General features: G+C 39.9%; 1 protein-coding gene across 1 annotated transcript in view; it reads right to left on the bottom strand.

Moving 5' to 3' along the window:
* Positions 1 to 2,725: 2,725 nt before the first annotated feature.
* kat-60L1 (katanin p60-like 1) overlaps positions 2,726 to 23,640 on the bottom strand; it is a 59,228-nt gene continuing 38,313 nt past the window's right edge. Inside the window, exons 6-9 of the mRNA XM_068230063.1 lie at positions 15,549 to 15,691; positions 12,495 to 12,604; positions 5,563 to 5,689; positions 2,726 to 2,945 (exon numbers count right to left, since the gene is read on the bottom strand). Of these exons, the coding sequence (XP_068086164.1) occupies positions 2,747 to 2,945; positions 5,563 to 5,689; positions 12,495 to 12,604; positions 15,549 to 15,691 (579 nt within the window). The 3' untranslated portion in view covers positions 2,726 to 2,746. The remainder of the gene's footprint in view (positions 2,946 to 5,562; positions 5,690 to 12,494; positions 12,605 to 15,548; positions 15,692 to 23,640) is intronic.

Raw genomic sequence — 23,640 nt, forward strand, 5'->3', positions numbered from 1 at the left:
GTATCTTACTAAATACAACTTCCTTCATATTTTTTGTTGCTACTGAGCTTGTCAGCCGTTGTTAAACCCTGAAAAACCTTATAGTAATAAAATTCCATCTCCTATTTAAAAAAGTCTATGAATATTGATATTTTTTCATTCTTAACATATCAACAGTAGAATACAAGTTTGCAATATTGGCAAATATGTTGCATGGATGGAGATATGCATAATTTGCAGGACTTAATAATTATCAAAAAATATTTAAAAATAAACAAGTCTCTACTATGTGATAACCAAATACCTTTAAGTGCAAAGAGAACTCTTTATCAGGTATATTTCATGCCAATAACTACATATGCCCTTGAAACCTGTATGATTAACAGTAGAGATAGCTAAGCGAAAATGTAAAAACATCAAGACTCCAGTGGTATGGCCATGTAAAAAGGATGGGTCAAATGAGAACAGCAAGAAAATGGCTAGAAGAGAAACTGACAGGCAAAAGACATAGAGACAGAACAAGGAAACAGTGGATCAGTCAAATAAAGCAGGATCTGGAAGGAAGAGGAGTGGAATGGCATCAAGTTCAGAAGGAAGAAATGTACCTGGATGGACAAAGATGGAGACCGCTCTTGTACTGCACTCGACGGGAGATGGTTAGAGGATGATGATGATGAGGAAACAGGCAAGTTTGTATGTTCCACAGTGGGTGGTAGTGGTAGAATACATTCATGGGTCTACAAGACCCCAGTGGAATCAGAGGAAAACTGCTTACAAGGGTTATGGAAGCGGCGGATGTTTGATTACCAAGTATCCATGACAGAGTGTACCAGAACTTGGTATGCAGGTACAATGTTGATATTGAATTGGGTGGTTGCCATGTTAATCCGTTCTTGTAAGTGGACGCAGAAGCACAGCAACTGCAACGTACGTAATCAGTTCTGCTCATTGACACAGAAAATGTCAGTAATTGACATGTGCGGTGGTGTTTCGCTTGTAGCAGGACATGGATTTCTATTTAACATGTTATCTAAGTGGTGGTGTCCCCCCTACAAGCCCTCAAAATTTGTAATAGGAACATGGAAGGTGGAAGGAATATTTAGAAAAGAATAGTAGCTAAAGAAGTTGAATGGGAAGTCAGTCACATATGGCCCAAACTAAGAAGAAGAATGGTAGTGGTGATAGGTTTTAGAGGAAATACAATTGGGCAACCATCCTGTCTTAATACTAATCAGAGAGAAAATTATGGAAAAGGTCTAACTTTGAAGAATAAAGTTATTGGCAAAAGCATACCTGCCAAATGTCCCAATTTACGCGGGAGACTCCTGATCTTTTGCATAGCTTCCCGACCTCCCAATCAATTAGTTCTTTCTCCTGATTTTAAGTCAATGACATCAGAATTTGGAGTATGCTTTGAACTCCTGCCATTTTAGGGTGGTCCTTCAAAGGTTGAAGGTCCTTCTCTTATTGGTTACTGTGAATGTGGAAAGTCCTTCGCTTTCTGGCCATTATGAGCTGCTAAAGATGCGTTTCTTAGCTGCCGTGTGGCTGAAGTCCTGCTCTCGCTGTCGGCTTTAAAATGAACAGTGAAGATGCGGTGCTCAATCTCGTGTTCTTTTTCACTCTTGTGTTGAATCGTGTTTTTGTTTGCCGTGGTCATGATTGTGGTGTTCGAGAGGTTGATCAGTGTGGCTTGAATAAATTCAATTGTGATTATTTATTAATGCAGTTTTGTTTAGAGGAGGTATTTTGAAGTGTTCATCCATGTGATAGAGACAGAGAAAGTGCTTCTTTTTGTGTAAGAGCTTAATTTACCTTATTGGTTATAATTCAATATTATGACATGGTGTGCTCTTTCAAGGTTTGATTATGCCGAAGCAGTAATTCCAATTTTCTTAAAAAATCTGTACAGTTCTTATGTATTAGTGAGTCGAGGGAATTTTCATGTTTTGTATTTTGGACTGTTTGCCGGTGCAATTTTTTGGCATTGTGTGGCGAGAAAGGGATGTTTTGACAATCTCCCGATTTTTTGTTTCCGAAGGTTGGCAGGTATGCAAAAGAAAGGGAAAGGTATGAAAATGAAAGACTCTCTAGTCCTTCTTAAAGCTCATTCTGTTGGGGTTGGAAGAGAACAAGAGTTGACCAAGAGAGGTCAGACATGAAAGATGAGAGTGAGGAGATGAACAAACTACTTTCTACTGTTCATACTGCAAACAATGTTAGGAACAATCAAAATTTGCGCCCTTGTATTCTAGTGTAGAGATGACTGTAGAAAAGTAAAACCTGATCATTTTCATTCATAACAAAAAACAAAAAAAGTTACAAACTCACATGCTAGCATTTTTCTTTCTAAGAAATGGTGAGGAAGTTACACACTCCCCCCACAAATGGTTCAAATTTAAAGTAAAATTATAGGACTCGTATTATATGACCTATAAATAAAGGAACAAAGATATTAGTCATTGCATGTTACCATATAAAGAGTAACTTAAATTTCCACATTAACTGAGGGAATTAATCAAATCGCTGACCAGCCTGGAAGTCTTATGAACGGTATGACATCATCAGATGTAAAATTCCTGATATCACATTATATGTATATTTTTCTACTTAATACCAAGGTATGAACAATTTCTTTGAAGAACTGTTGTGGTGTTTTGTGAAAGCAGTCTGAACCAGCTTTTATTCATTGATTGATATGACGTACAGTATAATTTGGCAAGCTAATATATCAACCCGTCGAAGATGAGAGAAGGGTGTACTCGACTCAGCAAGAACCAAACTCCTCCATCCAAGCCTCATACTTTGAGACGTCGTTGAGGGAGACGCTCTTCTTGCACTTCGCAAGCGCCTCCTCGAAGTCTGCCGTCGTGACTGGCAGGTCAACGTCTTCTTTCTTGATCTTCTTGATCTCCTCTGGACTGCGGCCCGAGATCTTACGTCTCATGGACATCATGGCAGCATCTCTGTGGGATAAAGTAAAAAATCTCTCAATATATCACATTTTAGACTTGACTATATTCTGAAATTCTTTTCTGCTATCAGTCGAATGCCGATGATATATAGGAAAGGCTAGGACTGGGAAGGAAGCAAACATGGCCCCAGCATTTGCCTGTTGTGGAAATGGGAAACCACAGAAAACCATCTTCAGGGCTGCGACCCACGTGATTCGAACCCACCACCTCCCAAATGCAATCTCAGAGCTACATGACCTGAAACACACGGCCAACTTGCTTGGAGAGATGAGTGAAAATTGAAGATCATCTTCCCCAATACCAAGAAAAAGCAAAATACAAATGGGTGAAAGACGTGATGGTGATAATTGTTCTTAGCGATAAAATTAAATAAAAAATTTAAAAAAATAAAAAAATTAAATAAAAAATATACAATTGGTCCACTTTAGCCAATACACAAATGTGTTTTAAGTAGAACTACAATAAAAATCAAACAAAAATCACCATTACAATGAATATTCCCTAACCTAGTCTTCACATGAGAAAAGACATCTGGTGACTTCAAAACATGAAAATTACCTTGACTCACTAATACATGAGAACTGTACAGATAACGTTATGACCATCTAATTTAATAAAATCTTACAACGTATACACTACCTAATATAGAATTCTGTATACAATGTAGAATTCTGTAGTGAAGCATCAGCTAGTTAAATATAAAGTTAATAAAACACTCTAAAACATAACACTAAAAATGAATCCTTATAAAAAGTTAATCTTCAAATATATTATCATCAAAAACATAACCAAAAACACATAGAGGAACATATAAAGGCACTCCTTCTTGTGTATTGATGTATGAGATTATTTGAAAATTGTGCAGTGGTTATAGCCTGGTAAGATACATTAAAAAAATTGTAATGTAGAAATTCTTTTTGACTGACAATTAGAAAAATGAAATATGCTGTCAACACGGAAAACAAAAGCTTGATATTTAAAGTAGCGAGTTACTCCATTGTAAAGTTAAAATAATGAAAGAAAAGTGTGGAGAATAATTAAATGAAAGGGGAAGAGATCATAAAATAATAAGAAAAATCATAGGACTGAGAATCAAAGATGGAGCACCTTTCCGAAACCAAATACAGATATGTATAAAAGAATCTCCAAAATTATGGGCACAATGTGAATGTGAAGAATACAATTCACGGGGCACTTAGAAAGAATGGACTCACAGAATTTACACATTCTTAGAGAATAAAACTACTAGATCAAATTGGTACAAACAGGCAGAGAAAGATCTGAAGCAATTAGGATCACCAAATCTACTGGACCGAGATGAAACGAGAAAAACACACTATATGGGGTTCTGAGGATGATGAGCAAAAGACTACCTGATATTTATGGTCCACATTCATTCACTATGTATGAAGGAATACTGGATTAAAGGAAAAACCAACAAATGTTTATTCCATGTAGCCCTAAGTGATCCATTTGCAATGAAGAAGACGAAAGGGGAAGAGTACATTTAAAATCAAATAAATGTGACTCACTTCATGTTGTGTACTGAAAAATGCAAAAAATTATGTATTCTATATAAATATATAACCACTACACACTTCACAAGACATTTCATACTGACCAGGAGAGTTGGCCGTGCAGTTAGGGCCACGCAGCTGGTGCATAGTCACGATGCCAACTGCACAACTAGTGGCACTATGGAATTCACAGGTGATTTCCATTCCAGAGTCATGTCTCTGACGGTCGACTTGGGCAACTTGAGAAGTGCAGAAATGGCTCTGACTGACTGCTTATTGATTAAGCAGCAAATAACCTTCGACATTCAAAGTCACTAAGCTCCCTAGCTCCACCCATTCTGCGTGTATCTCATAACATTGAATATTAAGCCCTCAGCTGCCTTTTATAGCATCAGTAGTGGACTTAGTTAAAAACTAGTCTCTAGTTTATATGTCCAGAGACTGTCTGGATACTTTTGATCAGATACTGAATATATACTTATTCTGTGTGTTTATTCAAAGATATAATGGTTGTTAAATTGAAATTTTGACTCGTGTCTAGAAATTTACATTGTTTGGGTCACCCTAAACTATATCACATCAACTTATCAATGACAATAAAAGAAAATTATATAATTGGTTCACTTTAGGCAAAACAAAACTCCATCTTAAAAGAAACTTTAAGAAAAATCACACAATAGGAACATGTTTTGGCCCCATTGAGCCTTCTTCAGCCTTAAAAATAGAATATAAAGTGAATATAACACACTAAAACATAACACTATGAAAATTTAATCTTGAAATATCTTATCGTATAGAGCAGCATATAAACGCACTTTTCCTTGAAGTCTTAACATAAGAAATGACTTAAGAAGTGTGAACAGTGGTTGTAGATACCAATTCGTGAGATACATCAACTTTCAAAAGAATTTCTACATGATGATTATTTTGTTATGTATCTTACAAATTGTTACAAACAACAAACCATGCAGTGTTGCCACCTCTTAGCTGTCCCATCAGCTATTTGCGGTGTTGTCACCTCTGTCTATGTTTCAAGTGAACAACCCTTATACGTCTTACAACTGGTAAATAGGAGGGAAATGAAGACTTACCGGCATACGTTGCTGATGTCGGAGCCTGTATACCCCTCTAGTTTGTCTGCTATGACATTAGTGTCCAGGCTGCTATCAACAGCAATACCTTCCAGACACAGTTTGAGCAGGGCTGACCGTGTCTCATCTGTAACCAAACATAAGCATGTCCAAACTTCACAATGTACTATTCCTCATATAACTCGTTTATAGCTGTTGAAGCCAGAAAAAAAATAGTAATTTCAATAGCACAATGTAGATTCATTGATAATAATAATAATGATGATGATAATATAATCCTTCAAATCCCAGTGGAACAAAGGGCCTCCACAAAGAGTTCTTTGCCAGTTCTCTTGCCTCCTGCCAAGTTTTGTTCATGGCTGAAAGTTTCCAATCTATAGATCTTCTCTGCCATGCGTGGTCTGCATTGTCTCCTCCAGCTTTGTAGATTCCACCCTGAAGTTTGCTTCACAGTTGATCCTTCAGCCTGTCTCAGGGTGCAGAGTCCTGCAGAGAGGCCCAGCCCATGAGCTGCTTCGGCAGTACGCTGCAATGGGCTTTGAAAGGCTCGAACATAAGAAGCCTGTGACGTCATCGACGGGCCGGTCTGGGCAGCGCTCTGTCATTCGTACACGGTGAACCAAGGACAGCGCTGTGGTAGTTCTATGGGCTTGCTTCAATGTGTACAGTGCACTGCGAGTCAGCGGAGTGCATTGCATTACGGTCGAGTGAAGCCGATCAAATTTGCTGTGGTTTTCAGTTTGACTTCTCCGTCCTTCATTTTAGCAAATCTATCAATAAAAAGAAAACTATATTGCTCCTATAACAGCAGTGTCTTCCTACAAGGATGTAGAAGTAAATGGGAGTGAAATACCAGCATTCTGTTATCTATATAATTCAGAAGTATGAGGTGAGGAAGTATATACGATGAGTAACGCATGCTTGATAGTTAACAGTGGCAATCTGACAGACCGAAGCCTAGCACACCTATCCCCCTGGTCACCCCTCCTATCCGATATACAGCAGCAAGCCACGTGGAGTGAGTTGAGGGGAGAGGGACGAGTGTCTGGACTGCAATATCAGTCTCCGATGCCTTGCTCTCAGAAATACGTGCAACGTTTTTTCTCACTGCTTTCAAGTTTTGTAAATGGAATAATGTGTCATGCGTACATTATAATGTGCTTTAGACTTCCAACATTCTTAATTGAGGTTTATTCTTCACTGATAGCCTTGGTAGCCCTCAGTATACGCCACTGATTAACACCTAGGTACTTACAATGATCCCTAAAAGTAACTCCTCAACAAGTGGAGATGCGTATACAAAACATTTTCGTTCAATTGTTCATATCTTGATTAAGGGACATTTATTCTAATGTCCTAATGAAATTTTCATATCACTGGCTTTCATTGCAAGAAATATTTTTCACTTTAAGCCCGTATTGTCAATAGTATAACAAAATATTTCACTGTTACATTAACAATACAATTAAATAACTTGGTATTGTAAAGGTGGAATTTTTGATTAGGAATTTTAAAGATTATACTGGCTTTCACCCAAATTAAATTGTTTTACATTGCACCAAATGGAGATAACAAATTTTTTTCGTTCAACTGATATTCGTGTTACATACTATCCACTTCATATCCGTATCGACTATATGATCCAATTAATTGAAGGAACAAGAATCCACCTGATCGATACTTTCACTTTTATTTAGCCTTAGGCTATTTCAATAGACATTAAATTAAACTGATAGACTGATATTCGTCGATTGACATTTGACTATGTAGTAGTACTTGTGCAACAGGCACAGATATAATATGGAATTACATCTATGAATAAGCTGGCAATGCTCTCTATATTAATATACTGACATTTTTAGAATGTTTTTAATACACTGCCAGCCCCGCGGTGTAGGGGTAGCATGCCTGCCTCTTACCCGGAGGCCCCAGGTTCGATTCCCGGCCAGGTCAGGGATTTTAACCTGGACCTGAGGTCTGGTTCGAGGTCTACTCAGCCTACGTAATTAGAATTAAGGAGCTATCTGACGGTGAGATAGCGGCCCCGGTCTAGAAAGCCAAGAATAACGGCCAAGAGGATTTGTCGTGCTGATCACACGACACCTCGCAATATGCAGGCCTTCGGGCTGAGCAGTGGTCGCTTGGTAGGCCAAGGCCCTTCAAGGGCTGTAGTGCCATGGGGTTTGGTTTTAATACACTAGGAAAAAACTGAGAGTGCAGTACCAAGGAGGGATGTGCCCACAAAGTCCCAAGTGTGCATGGTAGGCGGGTGTAAGGCAGTGATGTGATAACCTCAAAGACTTGCCAGCTTCCCTGATATATGTGGGAGACTGCTCATTTTTCATCTTTCCTCCCACTCTCCTGATGGCAGAGAATGATCTCTTGTCAGGCTCATAATGAGCTGTGCTTTTTTTGTGTAATTGTTTAAAAATGCTAAAGTTTTGCTCATTATTTCAGTAGGTGGAGATAATTTTTGTTCACTGTGTATTGACAGGGCATGGTGTTTTTAAATATGGCAGAATCTCTAAAGCGATGCTACTTATTTTATCATTTCCACACAGCAGTGCTGAGCGTGAGACTATTCTTTAGCACATTTACAAGGGCAAAATCTCTGTTCAGATCAATGCTTTCTGAAAATAATTTTGGAAAAAACTTTTAACCTTAAAATCTGTTCAGCAAGGAAAACAAACAAACAAACAAACAAACAAACAAACAAACAAACAAACAAACAAACAAACAAACAAACAAACAAACAAACAAACAAACAAATTTATCTATTAGAATAGCATAATGTATTAAATATTCTTGAAATGATGCAACTGATTAATGCTTTTTGACTTCTGAAGTTTGGCACATCTGTGTTCATGAACCGGTACCTCTGTGCGCACATGTGGTCACAGATCAGTACAAGATGTGCCTAACTTGAGCTGCAATACATTGCCGTATCTTGCGCAGTATGGAGTCAATAAGGCTCTGGATCATGTCCTGTGGAATTGTGGCCCATGGGGTCAGGTCATCCACAGTTTGGGGTGGCTGAGTGGAGTTGTGCAGTGGCTAAAAGGAGGCCCATGGGCTCTTAACTTGGGAGCATGGATTGGTGACCACAGGGCCCTTAGCTGAGTCCTGGCATTGCTTCCACTTACTTATGCCAGGCTCCTCACTTTAATCTATCCTGTCCCTTGGTCTTTTCGAACCTTGACTGTATTAGAGCCTTCGAGGACTAGGGAGTCCGCAATTTTCTCACCCTTTGCGGCCCTTGTCTTTCTTTGGCAGATACCATCATTTTTTGAAGTGTCGGACCCCTTCCATTTTTTCCCTCTGATTAGTATTAATAGTTAATGGTTGCCTGGTTGTACTTCCTCTTTAAACAATAATCACCACCACCACCACCACCACATCTGACAGGCTGCTATGTAAGCATATCTTGAAGAGCTTCTCTGCAGATGCCTGCAGCATGAGGGCAGGCATTGTCCTGCTGACACATTCCATCTGTAATAATGACTTTCTGAAGAACAACCAATGGATGACAATCTTGTTCACATAGTGTCGTGAAGTCATTGTACCCACAATATCACTTATGGCGATTTCACATAAAGTGCAATAGCTCCCCAGACTGTAAGATCAGTGCAGTCCCTCTCCTTGGTATGCTGTTGGATATAATTGTGACAATCATTGCGGTCAAAATAAACACCCTGTTCATCACTTCAGATGACACTATGCCATCGTTGGCCCATTATAACCATTTGTGACTCCAGGACAGTCTCACATATCAATGTTAAGGGATCAGTGGAACACTTACTGCAGGGATATGGATCATAAGCCTGTTACATGCCAATGATTACCAATAGTGATGGGACATTCGATTCATTTTACTGAATTGATTCATTTGATTCCATTCACGTTACTGAATCGATACAGTGATCTGATTCACGGCACATTAGTCACTGCTCCTACTGCATCTGTGTAGTATGTACTGGTAAGACAGCAGCAACAGCATTCAGTGCTCGCAACTGCCATCTGGTCTTCATACTATGAACTTCTGTCTTAGAAAAAATGCTAGTCACTCTAATACATCGAAGGTTTCCGGCGATGCAGGATGGGAAAGGTCTAGGATTAGGAAGGTAGCAGCCATGGCCTTAATTAAGGTACAGTCCCAGCATTTCCAGGTGTGAAAACGGGGGAACTATGGAAAACCATCTTAACGGCTGCCGACGGTGGGATTCGAACCCACCATCCCCCGAATGCAAGCGCATAGCTACGCGATACTAACCGCACGACAACTCGCTCAGTCATTTTTGAAAATCTGTATTTTTCTATCAGCTGAGGATTTAAAAAAAAAAATCATCATATTTTGTATAGGCTACCCGAGATGTACAGTAGCCCGCTGGTTTTCTGATTCAACATACTGTCGGTTAAGTTATTGCGTCAGTTGGCTCACTTACTGTCCACATATGATTGAAGTCTTGTGCAACGATGTGACATATGAACTGAGAGAATACTGAGCTGTGTTTCCCAATATAAAACAGGTACTTTTGAGTGGTCATGAGCATGACTCATAGACATAGGGCAGGCTAGAGTCGAGTTTAATTAATTGTCAAATAAGTTATAATACTAAGATTCATTAAGCTAATGAATAGTAAAACCTAATAGCCTACCTACTTACTAGCTACTTCAGAATTATGTTTTGACTACCTTTTTAACACTGCAAATAAATCCATCTATTATTTAAACCTCCCTGTAAGAAGAGGACAGTGAATGCAAGTGGGTATTATTTTCAAATGAGCTGAGCTCGAGAGTCCATTATAGCATACGATTCTTTCAGTGTACCATGGCTCACTGTATGTCTCGCTGCAGCGGAAGCTCGGCTCTCCGCCAGTGTCCAGTGTGCCGATAAGGAGCCGTGTGTATCTTGTGTCTCACTGAGCCGTGCTCGTTCACGATTCTTTCGGTGTGCTATGGCTCACTGTACGTCTCGCTGCACCGGAAGTTCGGCTCTCCGCCAGTCCAGTGTGCCGATAAGGAGCCGTGTGCATCTTGTGTCTCACTGAGCCGTGCTCGTTCATGATTCTTTCGATGTGCCATGATTCACTGTCTCACTGCAGCAGAAGCTCGGCTCCCCGTCAACGTCCATTGAGTGCGCCACTCAGCACTGTCCGCTGGGAGTAAGCTGAATTGTGTGCCACGAGCTTGCCGTTCCTGTGAATCGATTCACTTGGACACTTGAATGAATCGATACACTGCTTCGAATCATGCATTCAGTAGCCAACACTAATTACCAATTGTTTGCAGCAAAACATGTGGTGCAATAGTAGCTTGAATTTTCTCTACTCTTCCTTGGGAGTCTGTCTGGGACATCCTACTGCACTGTTGTCAGCTGGGTTAGTCCTTTACCAGCTCTGTGAGCATGTGTCCATCATTTGACCACTGCTGCCATACACTTTTTACTATAGATGCATTTCAGCCAACACGTACAGCTACAAGTCGTACTATGGTGACTGCTCGTACCTGTTGACGAGGCATATTTCAAAAGTGAACACTTTACATCCCTGTATGTCGAGTAAGCTCTGTTAGGTTTAACTGTATATACAGTAGGTGGCTCATCAGTATTCAATCAGGTGGGGAGGACCATATGAACAGTTCGATAGACCTGAAACTGGTATCATTTACGTACCTAGCCGGCACCACGGATATCAACATGAACGACCCATTTCATTGTGTTATTGCAGTTTCCGTGTTCAAAAAGCAAGCTGCGAGGCTTATAGTTTATCTGACTATTCATGTTGAGAACGTACCCATGGGACCTGAGCTTTATGTGGAATCTTAATCACAGTTACATTATTCTTCATTTAAAAAATCCCACAAGCAGTGGCAGCTCGTGAAGTATCGTATAGGAGGGACGTGTTATGCTTTAAATACTCACGCATATTTACACATGCCAGTATAAAAAATAGAAGACAGTATGCCTAAACACATCTAATTTACCTTATCATTACTTCCTATGTCATATCCAACCGCCTTTTTTAACTGTAGCAAATCTCGATCATAGCCAGCACATTTTTACCTCTCACTTGTCATTGTACTTCTCTGGAATATCTTTATACGATCTAATGTCATTGGTGTGAATGTAGTATTATTTTCAACAATACCACATTTGGAAATACAAGTCAGTGAGCTGTGTAACTTTCATTTTTTTTTTTTTTTTCAGAGAGTTACCTGCTACCTTTCTTGATCATTGCTTGCTTGTGAACAAAGCTCTCTCATTATAACAGGCCTCTTTCCCAAAAAACATAGCCAGCGGCAATGTTTGGAGATGATGTACTTTAAAGTCTGTTCTACGGTCACATGGGGGTTGTGACCGAGAGCTGATATGCCGCTGTATCCTGAAGCCAGTTTTCACAGTTTAGAAGAGAAAAAAATAAATAAATGAAATGGCGTATGGCTTTTAGTGGCGGGACGTGTCCGACGACTTTGGCTCGCCAGGTGCAGGCCTTTTGATTTGACACCCGTAGGCGACCTGTGTGTCGTGATGAGGATGAAATGACGATGAAGACAACATATACACCCAGCCCCTGTGCCAGCAGAATTAACCAATGATGGTTAAAATTCCTGACCCTGCCAGGAATCAAACCGAATCCCTGTGACCAAAGGCCAGCACGCTAACCATTTAGGCAAGGAGCCGGACAGTTTAGAAGTAACAGTCACCTTCCTTTTGAATTTAAAAACTTTATCCTCCTGTATGTAATGTACTGAGCATTGGCCAGCTGTGGCTGCCTTGGTGAGAAGCCAGCAGCTGTACCACGGGTTTATCACGCCCCCTTTCCATTTGTCCTAGAGTATTTACCACTAATACATAGAAACAGCAGGAGAACATCTTAGTGTCTGTAGTTCAGAAGCAGTACTGGAAGACGTGCACAGCTTGAGGAAGCACCCACCATTTGGAAGTGGTATGTAGACCCTCTTCTCAAACCGGCGGCGGAAGGCCTCGTCGATGTCCCATGGGTGGTTGGTGGCGGCGAGGACCATGATCACCTTGTCATCGTTGCTGGAAGAAGCAACACAGTGACTGTCACAGACAAATACAGACTCAAAGACATAACAGGACAGAGAACAGCTTCCTTTACGCACGTTACTCTGTCATGTACAAGGGTAATAAGGAGCACAGACAACAGAGGATTTATAAGAGAAAACAAGTTTGCACACATGGAAAATCAGTTATGCAGAACAAAACAAAGTGCGAGAGTGAAAACAAGTATGAAATTTTATGAAACTCTTGATATTATAATCACAGCCATGGGTAGTGCTGGATTTAGAGCTAGACAACCCACAATAGCAGTTTTCTGGCTGCTGAGTCTCACAAATTTTATCTTCTGATGTTTATTTTTAAAAATGAAGATTAAAATGGTAAATTTCTAGTTTGTTCCAGGGTCCTTGCTTTCACCTTTCCTATTCAACTACTCTTGGTCAACTCTTGCTCTCTTCAAACCCTGACCGTATTAGATTTTCGAAACCTAGCGGGTCTTTGATTTTCATGTCCTTTATGGCCCTTTCCATTTTTTGGCTAATAATAATAATAATAATAATAATAATAATAATAATAATAATAATAATAATAATAATAATAATAATAATAATAATAATATGGTATATATGCGAGTATAGAACCAATCTCGAGTGTGATAAGAAAGAGAAGGTTAGGATTTGTTGGACATCTCATGAGGATGGATGACAGTAGGCTGACGAAGATATGGAATACAACCTGCTTAACTGGAAATAAGTGGATGAAGGAAGTCAGAGAAGATTGGGAGACTATTGGCATAAAGGAAAAATATCCACTGATGACAGTACAGGATAGGTCCAAATACAAAAAGCTTGTGGAAGGTCACAGATGGACAGACACCAGGATCTAGATTCAGATCACGGAAGCCGAGAGAAAGAGGAGGAGTGAGAGAATGAAGAGGTATTGGGAAGAAAGAAGACGTACCAAATAAGTCACTTGTGATCCTCAGGGGTTGTAACGAACCTAATAATAATAATAATAATAATAATAATAATAATAATAATAATAATAATAATAATAATAATAATAATAATAATAATAATAATAATAATAATAACATTCATATGGCCTAAGCTACCATGTGCAGATATTGTAATTTGATGCCATCTGGCTACTTGCTCGTTGATTTTGACGTTCCATTTTACTCTTGGCCCACTAGGTGGCAGAGTAAACCAAATCTCTCCAGGGCTGAGTTTTAATTAATTTTGTCAGATAAACACCAAAAGTATTACAAGAAATCTTTTACGTGGCAACGTCGTATGACAGTCCGGCTCCATGGCTAAATGGTTAGTGTGCTGGCCTTTGGTCACAGGAGTCCCGGGTTCGATTCCCGGCAAGGTCAGGAATTTTAACCATAATTGGTTAATTTCGCTGGCATGGGGACTGGATGTATGTGTCGTCTTCATCATCATTTCATCCTCATCACGACAAGCAGGTCGCCTACGGGAGTAAAATCGAAAGATCTGCATCTGGCGAGCCGAAGTTGTCCTCGGACACTCCCGGCACTAAAAGCCACACGCCATTTCATTTCATTTTCCATGGCTAAATGATTAGTGTCCCTGGTTCGATTCCTGGCAGGGTCAGGAATTTTAACCATAATTGGTTAATTCTGCTGGCACAGGGGGTGGGTGTATGTGTCGGATAACAATAATAACAACAACATTCATATGGCCTAAGCTACCGTGTGCAGACATTCTAATTTGATGCCATCTGGCTACTTGCTCATTGATTTCGACGTTCCATTTTACTCTTGGCCCACTAGGTGGCAGAGTAAACCGAATCTCTCCAGGGCTGAGTTTTAATTAATTTTGTCAGATAAACACCAAAAGTATTACCAGAAATCTTTTACGCGGCAACGTCGTATGACAGTCCGGATCCATGGCTAAATCGTTAGTGTGCTGGCCTTTGGTCACAGGAGTCACCATTTCAACCTCATCACGACATGCAGGTCGCCTACGGGCGTCAAATCAAAAGACCTGCATCAAGCGTGCCGAACTTGTCCTTGGACAATGCCAGCACTAAAAGCCATACAGCATTTCATTTCATCCTATGACATGGAGTGTCCCGTCCGTCGGTCGGTCAAGGTATAGGAGAAAAACAAATGGTTCCCAAGGTCTTGGAAAGATCATACATCTGGGGCCACAAGAGAGAAATTTGTCACAGGGAGTGGTGGTGGGTATTGTTTTAAGAGAAAGTACAACTAGGCAACCATAACACCAACCAGAGAGAAAGAATGGAAGGGATCAAACACTTTGAAAAAATGAAGATATCAGCCAAAGAAAGACAAGGGCCATAAACGGCGTGAAAGTGAGACTCCCTAACCCTCGAATGCTCTAATATCGTCCGGATTGGAAAAGAAAAAGAGTTGATCAAGGAAGGTCGGATGGCAAAGATGAAAGTGAGGAGCCTGGCACAAGTAAGCGAAAGCAATGCCAGGACTCAGCTAAAGGGCACCGTGGTCGCCATCCCACACTCCCAAGTCGAGAGTTCCTGGGGCCCCTTTTAGTCATCTCTTACGACAGGTAGGGAATACTGTGGATGTTATTCTACCACCCAACCCAGTGTGGGACGTCATAGGGAGGTTGGACAGGAAAAGAGACAGGATGAATCTTGTATAAGAATGTGGAAACAACTTAAGCGTCAGACCCATGTGTCAACATATGAATCCCTGAAGGATATCTGATGTTCATGAGTAGCCTATATAGAGGTTGGTAATACTGCATTTACTTCACAATTTGTATCGTTACCATTTAAGGATTTCAAGGAGTTTGCTGGATATTGGATTCTCTACTATTCATATGAATCATGTTCACTTCCAGGAAAAGACTAAAGAAATCTCAGAACAACATGCTGTGGTAAGAGAAGAGAATACTGATAAACCAACTCATGCTGGATATTCCTAAGAAGCAGTATATAAATCAGATCTTACCTGGCGGAGTTGAGACCATCCATGTGAATGAGCAACTCTGCCTTGAAGCGTCGCGATGCCTCGTGCTCAGAGTCTGTTCCACGCTGGGAGCATAGCGAATCGATCTCGTCGATGAAGATGGTGCTCGGGGCATAAAACCTTGCCTGAAAAAAAGCATAAGGTAACATTAACTGTTTGATGTGGGAAATGTGATAGTAAAGAGGCAAACTCACTGGATTCTCAGAAAGCCAGCTGCGATTTGAACAACGGCCAATGAATATGTTATTTTTTACAATGAAAAGTCAGGCATTCCACGTATAATGTAGGTCGGGTGGTTAAAATTACGGTATCAACAGGCACATAAGACTGAAGATCTGTTTGCTATAATAGACGAGATTCATTTTATAATATGTTTTTCTAATTACAAAATGAACATTTTTAACTCTCATAATTGTGTCGGCTTGTTATTACAACACACACATCTTCATTATGGACTGTTATACCTTCCAGCGTTTGGTCTGCAATCTCCTGTGAATTAACAATACGACTCCATAATCCTCTATTTTCAAATAAACCTGCGACCACTCAATTAGGCGGGTGAGCAGTAGCGGTGATTGGGAGTTAGAAGTGGGGAGGCACAAAAATTTATAGACAGCAAAACACACCTGGGTTTATGGGCTATGGGTGGGGGAGAACATAAAAATTGAAAAAAGCTACAAAATGGTAAGCTTTTAATGCTGTCTGAGCGAATTTCTACAGTGACGTAAAGGTTGAGTCTAGCAAAATTAGGAATACAAAATTTATAGTAAATGAGAAGAAGAAGGCAGGAACATTGTAGACAGAACAAACGAAACAGGAGCACAGCCAAAGGATGAAGAGATTTTGGGAATATAAGAGGAAGAAGGAAAAGAAGTAAAAATTGTGTCATCATGAGATATTCAAGTTCAAACACTGTCCATAAGGGCAAAAATGATATGAATGAATTAAATAAATAAATAATAAATAAAGAGAACACATATTCCCCGAAACAGACATAAGCTGGTAATTTAGAAATAACTTTATCATTCCATTCTCGGTTATAGTCTCTCGTGATTGGTCGAGTTCGAGCATTTCCGGCAGACTGAATTACAGTGTGTCTAAGATTCAAGAAGAGATGCACAGATCTCCATTCACTCAGACAGTAGGCCACGGGGAAACAAGTGCTTACCTTCTTGCATCCTTATTCTGGCGATCGTCACGATGCCTGGGTTATTCAGCGTAACGGAGACCGAACGTCCCTACGTATAGTAGGGAATTCGATTCATCAAAGAGGCAGTGGCAACTTTTTTCTTTTTCTGTATACTCGTGTTCGTAGCTTGGGATGTAAATTTATCACAACTAGAGAACCTGTGCTGCTCCGCACCATTTGTTATAAATAGGTCAGATAAGTTGTCTTGATATGCCTGTCATAGTTTTGCCTGCCCTTTTCAATGGTTTTATGAACATTTAATAATAAGCACGTTATGGTATGCAGCAGTTTGTAGGCCGGAATTCATCCATTCTGACATCATCATATCGTCTGTTTGGTAAAATTCTATCCGTATATTCTCTTTTTTTTATCCTGCAATTTTTTTTGTAAAGCTTGGTATTGTGTCATAGAAGACAATGGTATTTTTAATTGCAGTTCTTCCATATAGAACTTTAAGATACATGATCTTCACTCTTTCTAATGTAGCTAGGTTATCCTTCGAGAGGTGTTCCCAGATAATGTGTATGGCATATGTCATGATGGGGGTCTGTTTGTACGTGGCCTTTATTCTTTTAAAAGCATGTAAGTTAACAGGAATGCTCTACCATCTGCTGAATATGTTTGGAAGCTGGGAAAGGTTAGAGAATCAAAGAGTATCTAGCAAGGAATAGTATTCTTCTGTGATCAGAGGAAGTGTATACTCTCTGGCTTGACAGGTAGTAATCAACATGGCTGCATGCAATGACATTCTTAAAGATCAGAATAATAATGAATATGGGGCCCGCCGCTTTCATATTTTTTCTTCCGTTGATTGCTCATCTGAGTTCTATAGTAGTTATTAATTCAAAATTATGTATGTTCCATGTCATATGCTTGGTTTTTGTTTTATTTATTCAGTATCCTCGAGAAGTACGTTTTTCAGTCCTTCATATGTATTTTTCCTGCTGTATGTGTGATTTTCTTCCTCATCACTATAAAAGGGCGTGTTTTTGCATCCTCTGCTAGTTTCTTGGCTTCTCTCTCAGTGTGCTCCGCTAATTTCTTTTACAGCTTAGATTTGTACTCCCTTCTTTTCCTTGCATACTTTTCTAGGTCTGCTTGACCTCTGGTATTTTTTGCTATGCATAGATCTCTCAGCGTTTCTTTCCTTACAATATATTGCGGGTTAGGGTAAGCCTTCGCCTGTAATTATTGGAGTGATCTTTTGATTTTATGATTACTCAAAGTTGGCTGAACTTGGAGACCTTTCAATGTCTCATAATTCACCAGCAGGTAATTCCAGAGAGAATAAAAAGTAAATCGGTCTGGTAGAATGGACGGACAGATTTGCCAAAACTGTTTTCAGTACTCTTTTAATATATAGATAAATGAGAAGAAAGTGAGTCTGAACGTCATTGCTCAGGACGTTAAGGATCGTGGTGTTTTCACAAGAATCGCAATCCAATGCTTATGTAATATGTTATGTGCAGTGAAGGCATGCTCAGTTCAAGGACATGCAGGTACCCTTATAGCAACTTGAGTAACGTCGGTGTGAAGTAGAAAGGAGCAATCATAATGTGATAAATACCAGTATCTCGCGCGACCCTGATCCATTAAAACAGCCACGGTTGATAAAACTGGAACATTCCAGCAACCATAACTTATCACTTTTCCAGAAATGTATTACTCCTCCCATTTCTAACAGTTATCTACTTCCCACAGCTTATATCGATGATGGGTATGGAAGCGGAATAATGTCATTCATCGGAACAACCAGATACAGGCCTCTGGGAGGGGAAGGCGTCTGACCGTTGAAGAATGAGCGGATCAGGGTGGGGGTGGGGAGAATGTGCGTGAAAGCCGTGAGACTAACCGTTTACTTAATAATAATAATAATAATAATAATAATAATAATAATAATAATAATAATAATAATAATACCGGGCGAGTTGGCCGTGCGGTTAGGAACGCGCAGCTGTGAGCTTGCATGTGGAAGATAGTAGGTTCGAACCCCACTGTCGACAGCCCTGAAGATGGTTTTCCGTGATTTCCCATTTTCACACCAGGCAAATGCTGGGGCTGTTCCTTAATAAAGGCGACGGCCGCTTCCTTCCCATTCCTAGACCTTTCCTGTCCTATCGTCGCCATAAGACCTATCTGTGTCGGTGTGACGTAAAACAAATAGCCAAATAAAAAATAATAAACACAACATCGAAAGTAAAATTTTTGGGAGAACTCTCAAAACCATTTGAAATAAGATCAGATGTACGACAGGGAGATGGTTTGTCACCACCATTCTTCAATCGTGCATTAGAGAAGGTAGTTCGAGAATGAAGGAAAGCCATCAATACTAAAGGGGTTCAACTAGGGAGAAATCCAAATAAAATCATTATAGATTGTTTAGCTTTCACAGATGACATGGCGCTAATTACAGACTCGTTAGATAATGCTCAAGAACAAATACAAGAATTACAGAAACAAGTGGTCAAAACAGAATTGCAAATATCATTTGAAAAAAGTAAGTCCATGACAAAAATCATTAATGCCCCTCAAAATATCACACTTAACCAATAAAATATCTGGGACAGATTGTTTTAAATACGTGGGAGAATGGATAACAAACAACACAAAAGAAAAGGTAGCTATAGATATGAGTAAACCAAATGGAAAGGATGTTTCATATGACAAAAATATATACAATAAGAAATCTCTATCCTGGAACTTGAAATGAAGACATTATCAGACAGTGGCCCGGCCAGAAATTTTATAAGCAGAAGAAACTCTTAAACTTACAAGAACTGGAGATCTTGAAAAGTTAGAAAAAGTTGAAAGAAGAATTTTGAGAAAATTACTGGGACCTATAAGAAACAACAATGCCGAATTTAGACTACAATCACGCAGAGAGCTAATATTTAAAAGCTGAAGAACTGACAACTGTAATGAGGAAAATAAGACTCCAGTTTTTTGGACACATTTATAGAATGAATAACAATTGACTAACTAAACAAATCTTCAACTTATTGAACAGTTACAAATCCAAGCCTACGTGGTTCATTGAAATTGAAAAGGATATGAAAAATGCTGGAATTAAAATGGATAAGATAGAAAACAGAACACGTTTCAGAGAAATAACACGAAAGGCAGGATTACAGGAGAGGGAGAAATTAATAACTGGAAGAAAATGGACTCAAGAGGAAAAGGAACAACATTCTGAGAAAATGAAGGAAATTTGGAAACGAAGAAAGTTAAATTCAAAGAAAGGTAACCAAAGTTGATTTATCATACCGTCAAAAGCGTTACTCGAATAATAATAATAATAATAATAATAATAATAATAATAATAATAATAATAATAATAATAATAATAATAATAATAATAATAATAATCATTACCTGACACCAGAATTAGCAGAAGAATATTTGAAAAATTATGGAATAGCAAGACCAAGAGTAAATGGATTACGGTAATTAAGGATGATATTAAAGAACTACTTGTTTGTCCAACTCTTGTCCCGTTTCTCTATGGGGTCGGGTATGAGGTGAGATGAATCTGTCGTGGCGGGTTTTTATGACCGGGTGCCTTTCCTGACGTCAAACTCATCAGAGGAGTTAATGAGATGAAATGAATGACACGATATATGATAGTAGGGAGAGGGTGAAACCCGGTGCCGGCACAGAGCCTACTCCTGTCGAATAACACCAAGGGGTCTGCTCAAGGCTTATCGTCTCCATCCGACGGACGAATCACCATCAACACCGTCATATGCCCTCACTCCACATGAGCACTGCGGAGAGGTTTGGAATTTAGTCCAGGCTTTTGGCACGCAATCAAGTGATTAGAAATTGTATATCACCACCTCCCCTACCCTGCCGGCCAACATTCTGATGGTGAACATTTTTTCGACCAACGGGACTCGAACTGGCTAACCTCGGTGTCAGACCGTTTAGACTTCAGCGCCTAACGATCACGGCCACCAGACGGGCTTTGGTATTAAATAACTGCTAATAACAATATATGATCTTAAAAACAAAACAGACAAAATTAAGATACTTCAGGACATACACACCAGGCTACAGACCAAGATTAATAAAAGGTCTAATGGAAGGGCGTTTTCAGTTGAAGAAAGGAAGGCAGCATTTCTCAGAATGAAGAATATTGGGCTGATAGGAAATCAAAAAATACTTCGTGTATTTGCATACAGTGGTCCGTTGTAGGCCACAAAATCAATCAATCAATCAATCAATAAATAAATAAATAAATAAATAAATAATGCCAATCAAGTTAGAGGGGTTGAGACAGATTTACAAGCATGTAAACGATGCAAAATTCCGACATTTAGACTTCTCCGAAAAACGTAAAATTAGTTTGGTATAGTCCGACATAAAATGAATTAACAACATAATTACTTTTAAACGCCATCCAGTTCCATTGCTGAATGGTCAGCGTCGTGGCCTTCGGTTCACATGGTCCTGGGTTTGGCTTACAGTCGTGTACGGTTCATTCCTCTAACTCAGGGATTGCTCCCAATATACTCTTCATATATACACAACATAGCACCATCCGCCACTGAAACATGCGATAGTGAATACATCCCTCCACTTAGACTTGGCGTCAGCAAGGGTATCCTGTCGTAAAACGGCAAGCCTTAAGTGGGACGCAGCAGGGTGTGGGAAAAGCGATGGAAGAAGACTTGTTTCCAAACCCCGTGGCTCATACATCTTATTACCAGGAATACTGCTGCCCAATCAGTTGGCCTGCAGGTGTCAGTATACCTTGCTTAATCGGGCCCGCTGCCTCTCGTAAAATACAGCTCTTGTCACGAGGCTGAAGGAACCCCGTTCCTGCCCTCAGCCCAGGATTGAAATCCCCGAATAAGAGACATGCACACCACTGGGCGGGTTCATGGAGTAGTGATTGGTTACTTACAAAGAAATCTTGAAGTTGTTAACGGTTTTCTTGGAACGAACTCACGAGTGAGGCAATTTGGAATGAGGTTGTCGCGCGCTAGATGTCGAGCCTGCGAGACGGTGCTTTTTAGTGAGATAAGGCCTCATTTTATTGACCGTTCGTTATTATTGTATCAATCATCAGCTCTTAAATTTAATCGTGAGATGCATCGCTTTGGTCGTAAGTGTTCGGGGCATGGTTCAGTAAGAAGGAGACAATCATAACTTTTATCTTTATGTAAAATGTAAAGGAACATAAAAGTAACTACTCCGCAGCATTCATTATAAATACGCCAGATAACTCGTCTTGATACGCCTGTCGTAGTCATATTGTGTTGCCTGCCCTTTCCAGTAGTTTAATACTAGTACATAACAACTGATTCATTCGTAACACTTCCTTCCGTACAATATTCACTGTGGTTCGACCATTCGGCCGTATCTGGATCTTAACATTTTCAGACGATCTTGCCCGAGATGTGCAACATACAATTGGCCGTGGATGAAAACTGGTTCGGGTAAGTAGACACGCACTTTTTAGAGAGTTTGTCTCTGCGATTTATTACTGGTAATGGTCATACAGAAGGCCAGTCGAGTTGATAACTTCCCGTCTGTGTGAACGTCGATGTTTTCTATTAGCAGCATGTAAGTTATTAGGGAAGTTCTGCCATCTGTTGAGTGTATTTAGAAGCTGGAAAAGGTCAGAGAATCAAAGAGTATATAGCACAGAATAGTACTCTTCCATGATCAGAGGAAGTGTATACTCCCTGGCTTGACAGGTGGTAATCAAACGCGGGTGCATGCAATGACTTTACTAAGGATGGAAATTACATTTATTAGAATATTAATAAAAGTGTTAATGTCTTAACAACCCGCTAAGTACATAATGTATGCGGGTTAGGGTAAGCCTTCGCCTGCAATTATTGGAGTGATCATTTAATGATTTGATTTCATGCAGTTGGGTGAACTTAGAGACCGCCAGGTAATTCCAGAGAGATTAAGACGAACATGAAGCAAATCGATCCAGTAGAAGGGATGGACGGATTTGCCAAATCTGTATCTAGTAAACACTTTTACCGAGCTCGATAGCCCCAATCGCTTAAGTGCGGCCAGTATCCAGCACTCTGGAGATATTTGGTTCGAACCCCCACTGTCGGCAGCCCTGAAGATGGTTTTCCGAGGTTTCCCATTTTTACACCAAGCAAATGTACCTTAAGTAAGGCCACGGCCGCTACCATCCCAGTCCTATCAATTTCCCATCCTTGCGTCGCCGGAAACATTTCATGTGTTACTGCGTCGTTAGACCACTAAAATATTATAAAAAACATAATCACTTCTACATTTTCCAATATAGCTGTATGAAATTTTACACGACTGTCCTTGTTTGTGCTGTCTACAGGATGTAAAAAATATACACGGCAACATTTTAAGAATACCTCCATGGCTCAGGCGGCAGCGCGTCAGCCTTTCACTGCTGTATACCATGGTTCAAATTCCAGTCACTCCATGTGAGATATGTGCTGGACAAAGCGGAGGCGGGGCAGGTTTTTCTCCGGATACTCCGGTTTTCCTTGTCATATTTTATTCCAGCAAAACTCTCCAATATCATTTCATTTTGTAGTGGTTGTCATTCATTAATCATTGCCCCCAGAGGAGTGCGACACGCTTCAGCAGCCGGCACAATTCCTATACTCGCCTCTAGATAGGGGCTTCATTCATTCCATTCCTGATCCGGTCGAATGACTGGAAGCATGTGATGGAACATTTTAAGAGTGGATTCTTTACTCGTTGAGAATAATAGCCAAATAGGTTATGTGATCTTTGGTTCGGAAATGATCTGACTTTCAAGTATGATCTTTTTATGGAATTATGATGCACTATTTTGCCATTTCTTAAATCCATTGGTCAAAATGTCTATCCTCTGTCTGTATGTAGGCCTCCGTTCGTCACCGTATCTTCTTC

The sequence above is a fragment of the Anabrus simplex genome, chromosome 13, assembly GCF_040414725.1.
Source record: "Anabrus simplex isolate iqAnaSimp1 chromosome 13, ASM4041472v1, whole genome shotgun sequence".
Lineage (NCBI taxonomy): Eukaryota > Metazoa > Arthropoda > Insecta > Orthoptera > Tettigoniidae > Anabrus > Anabrus simplex.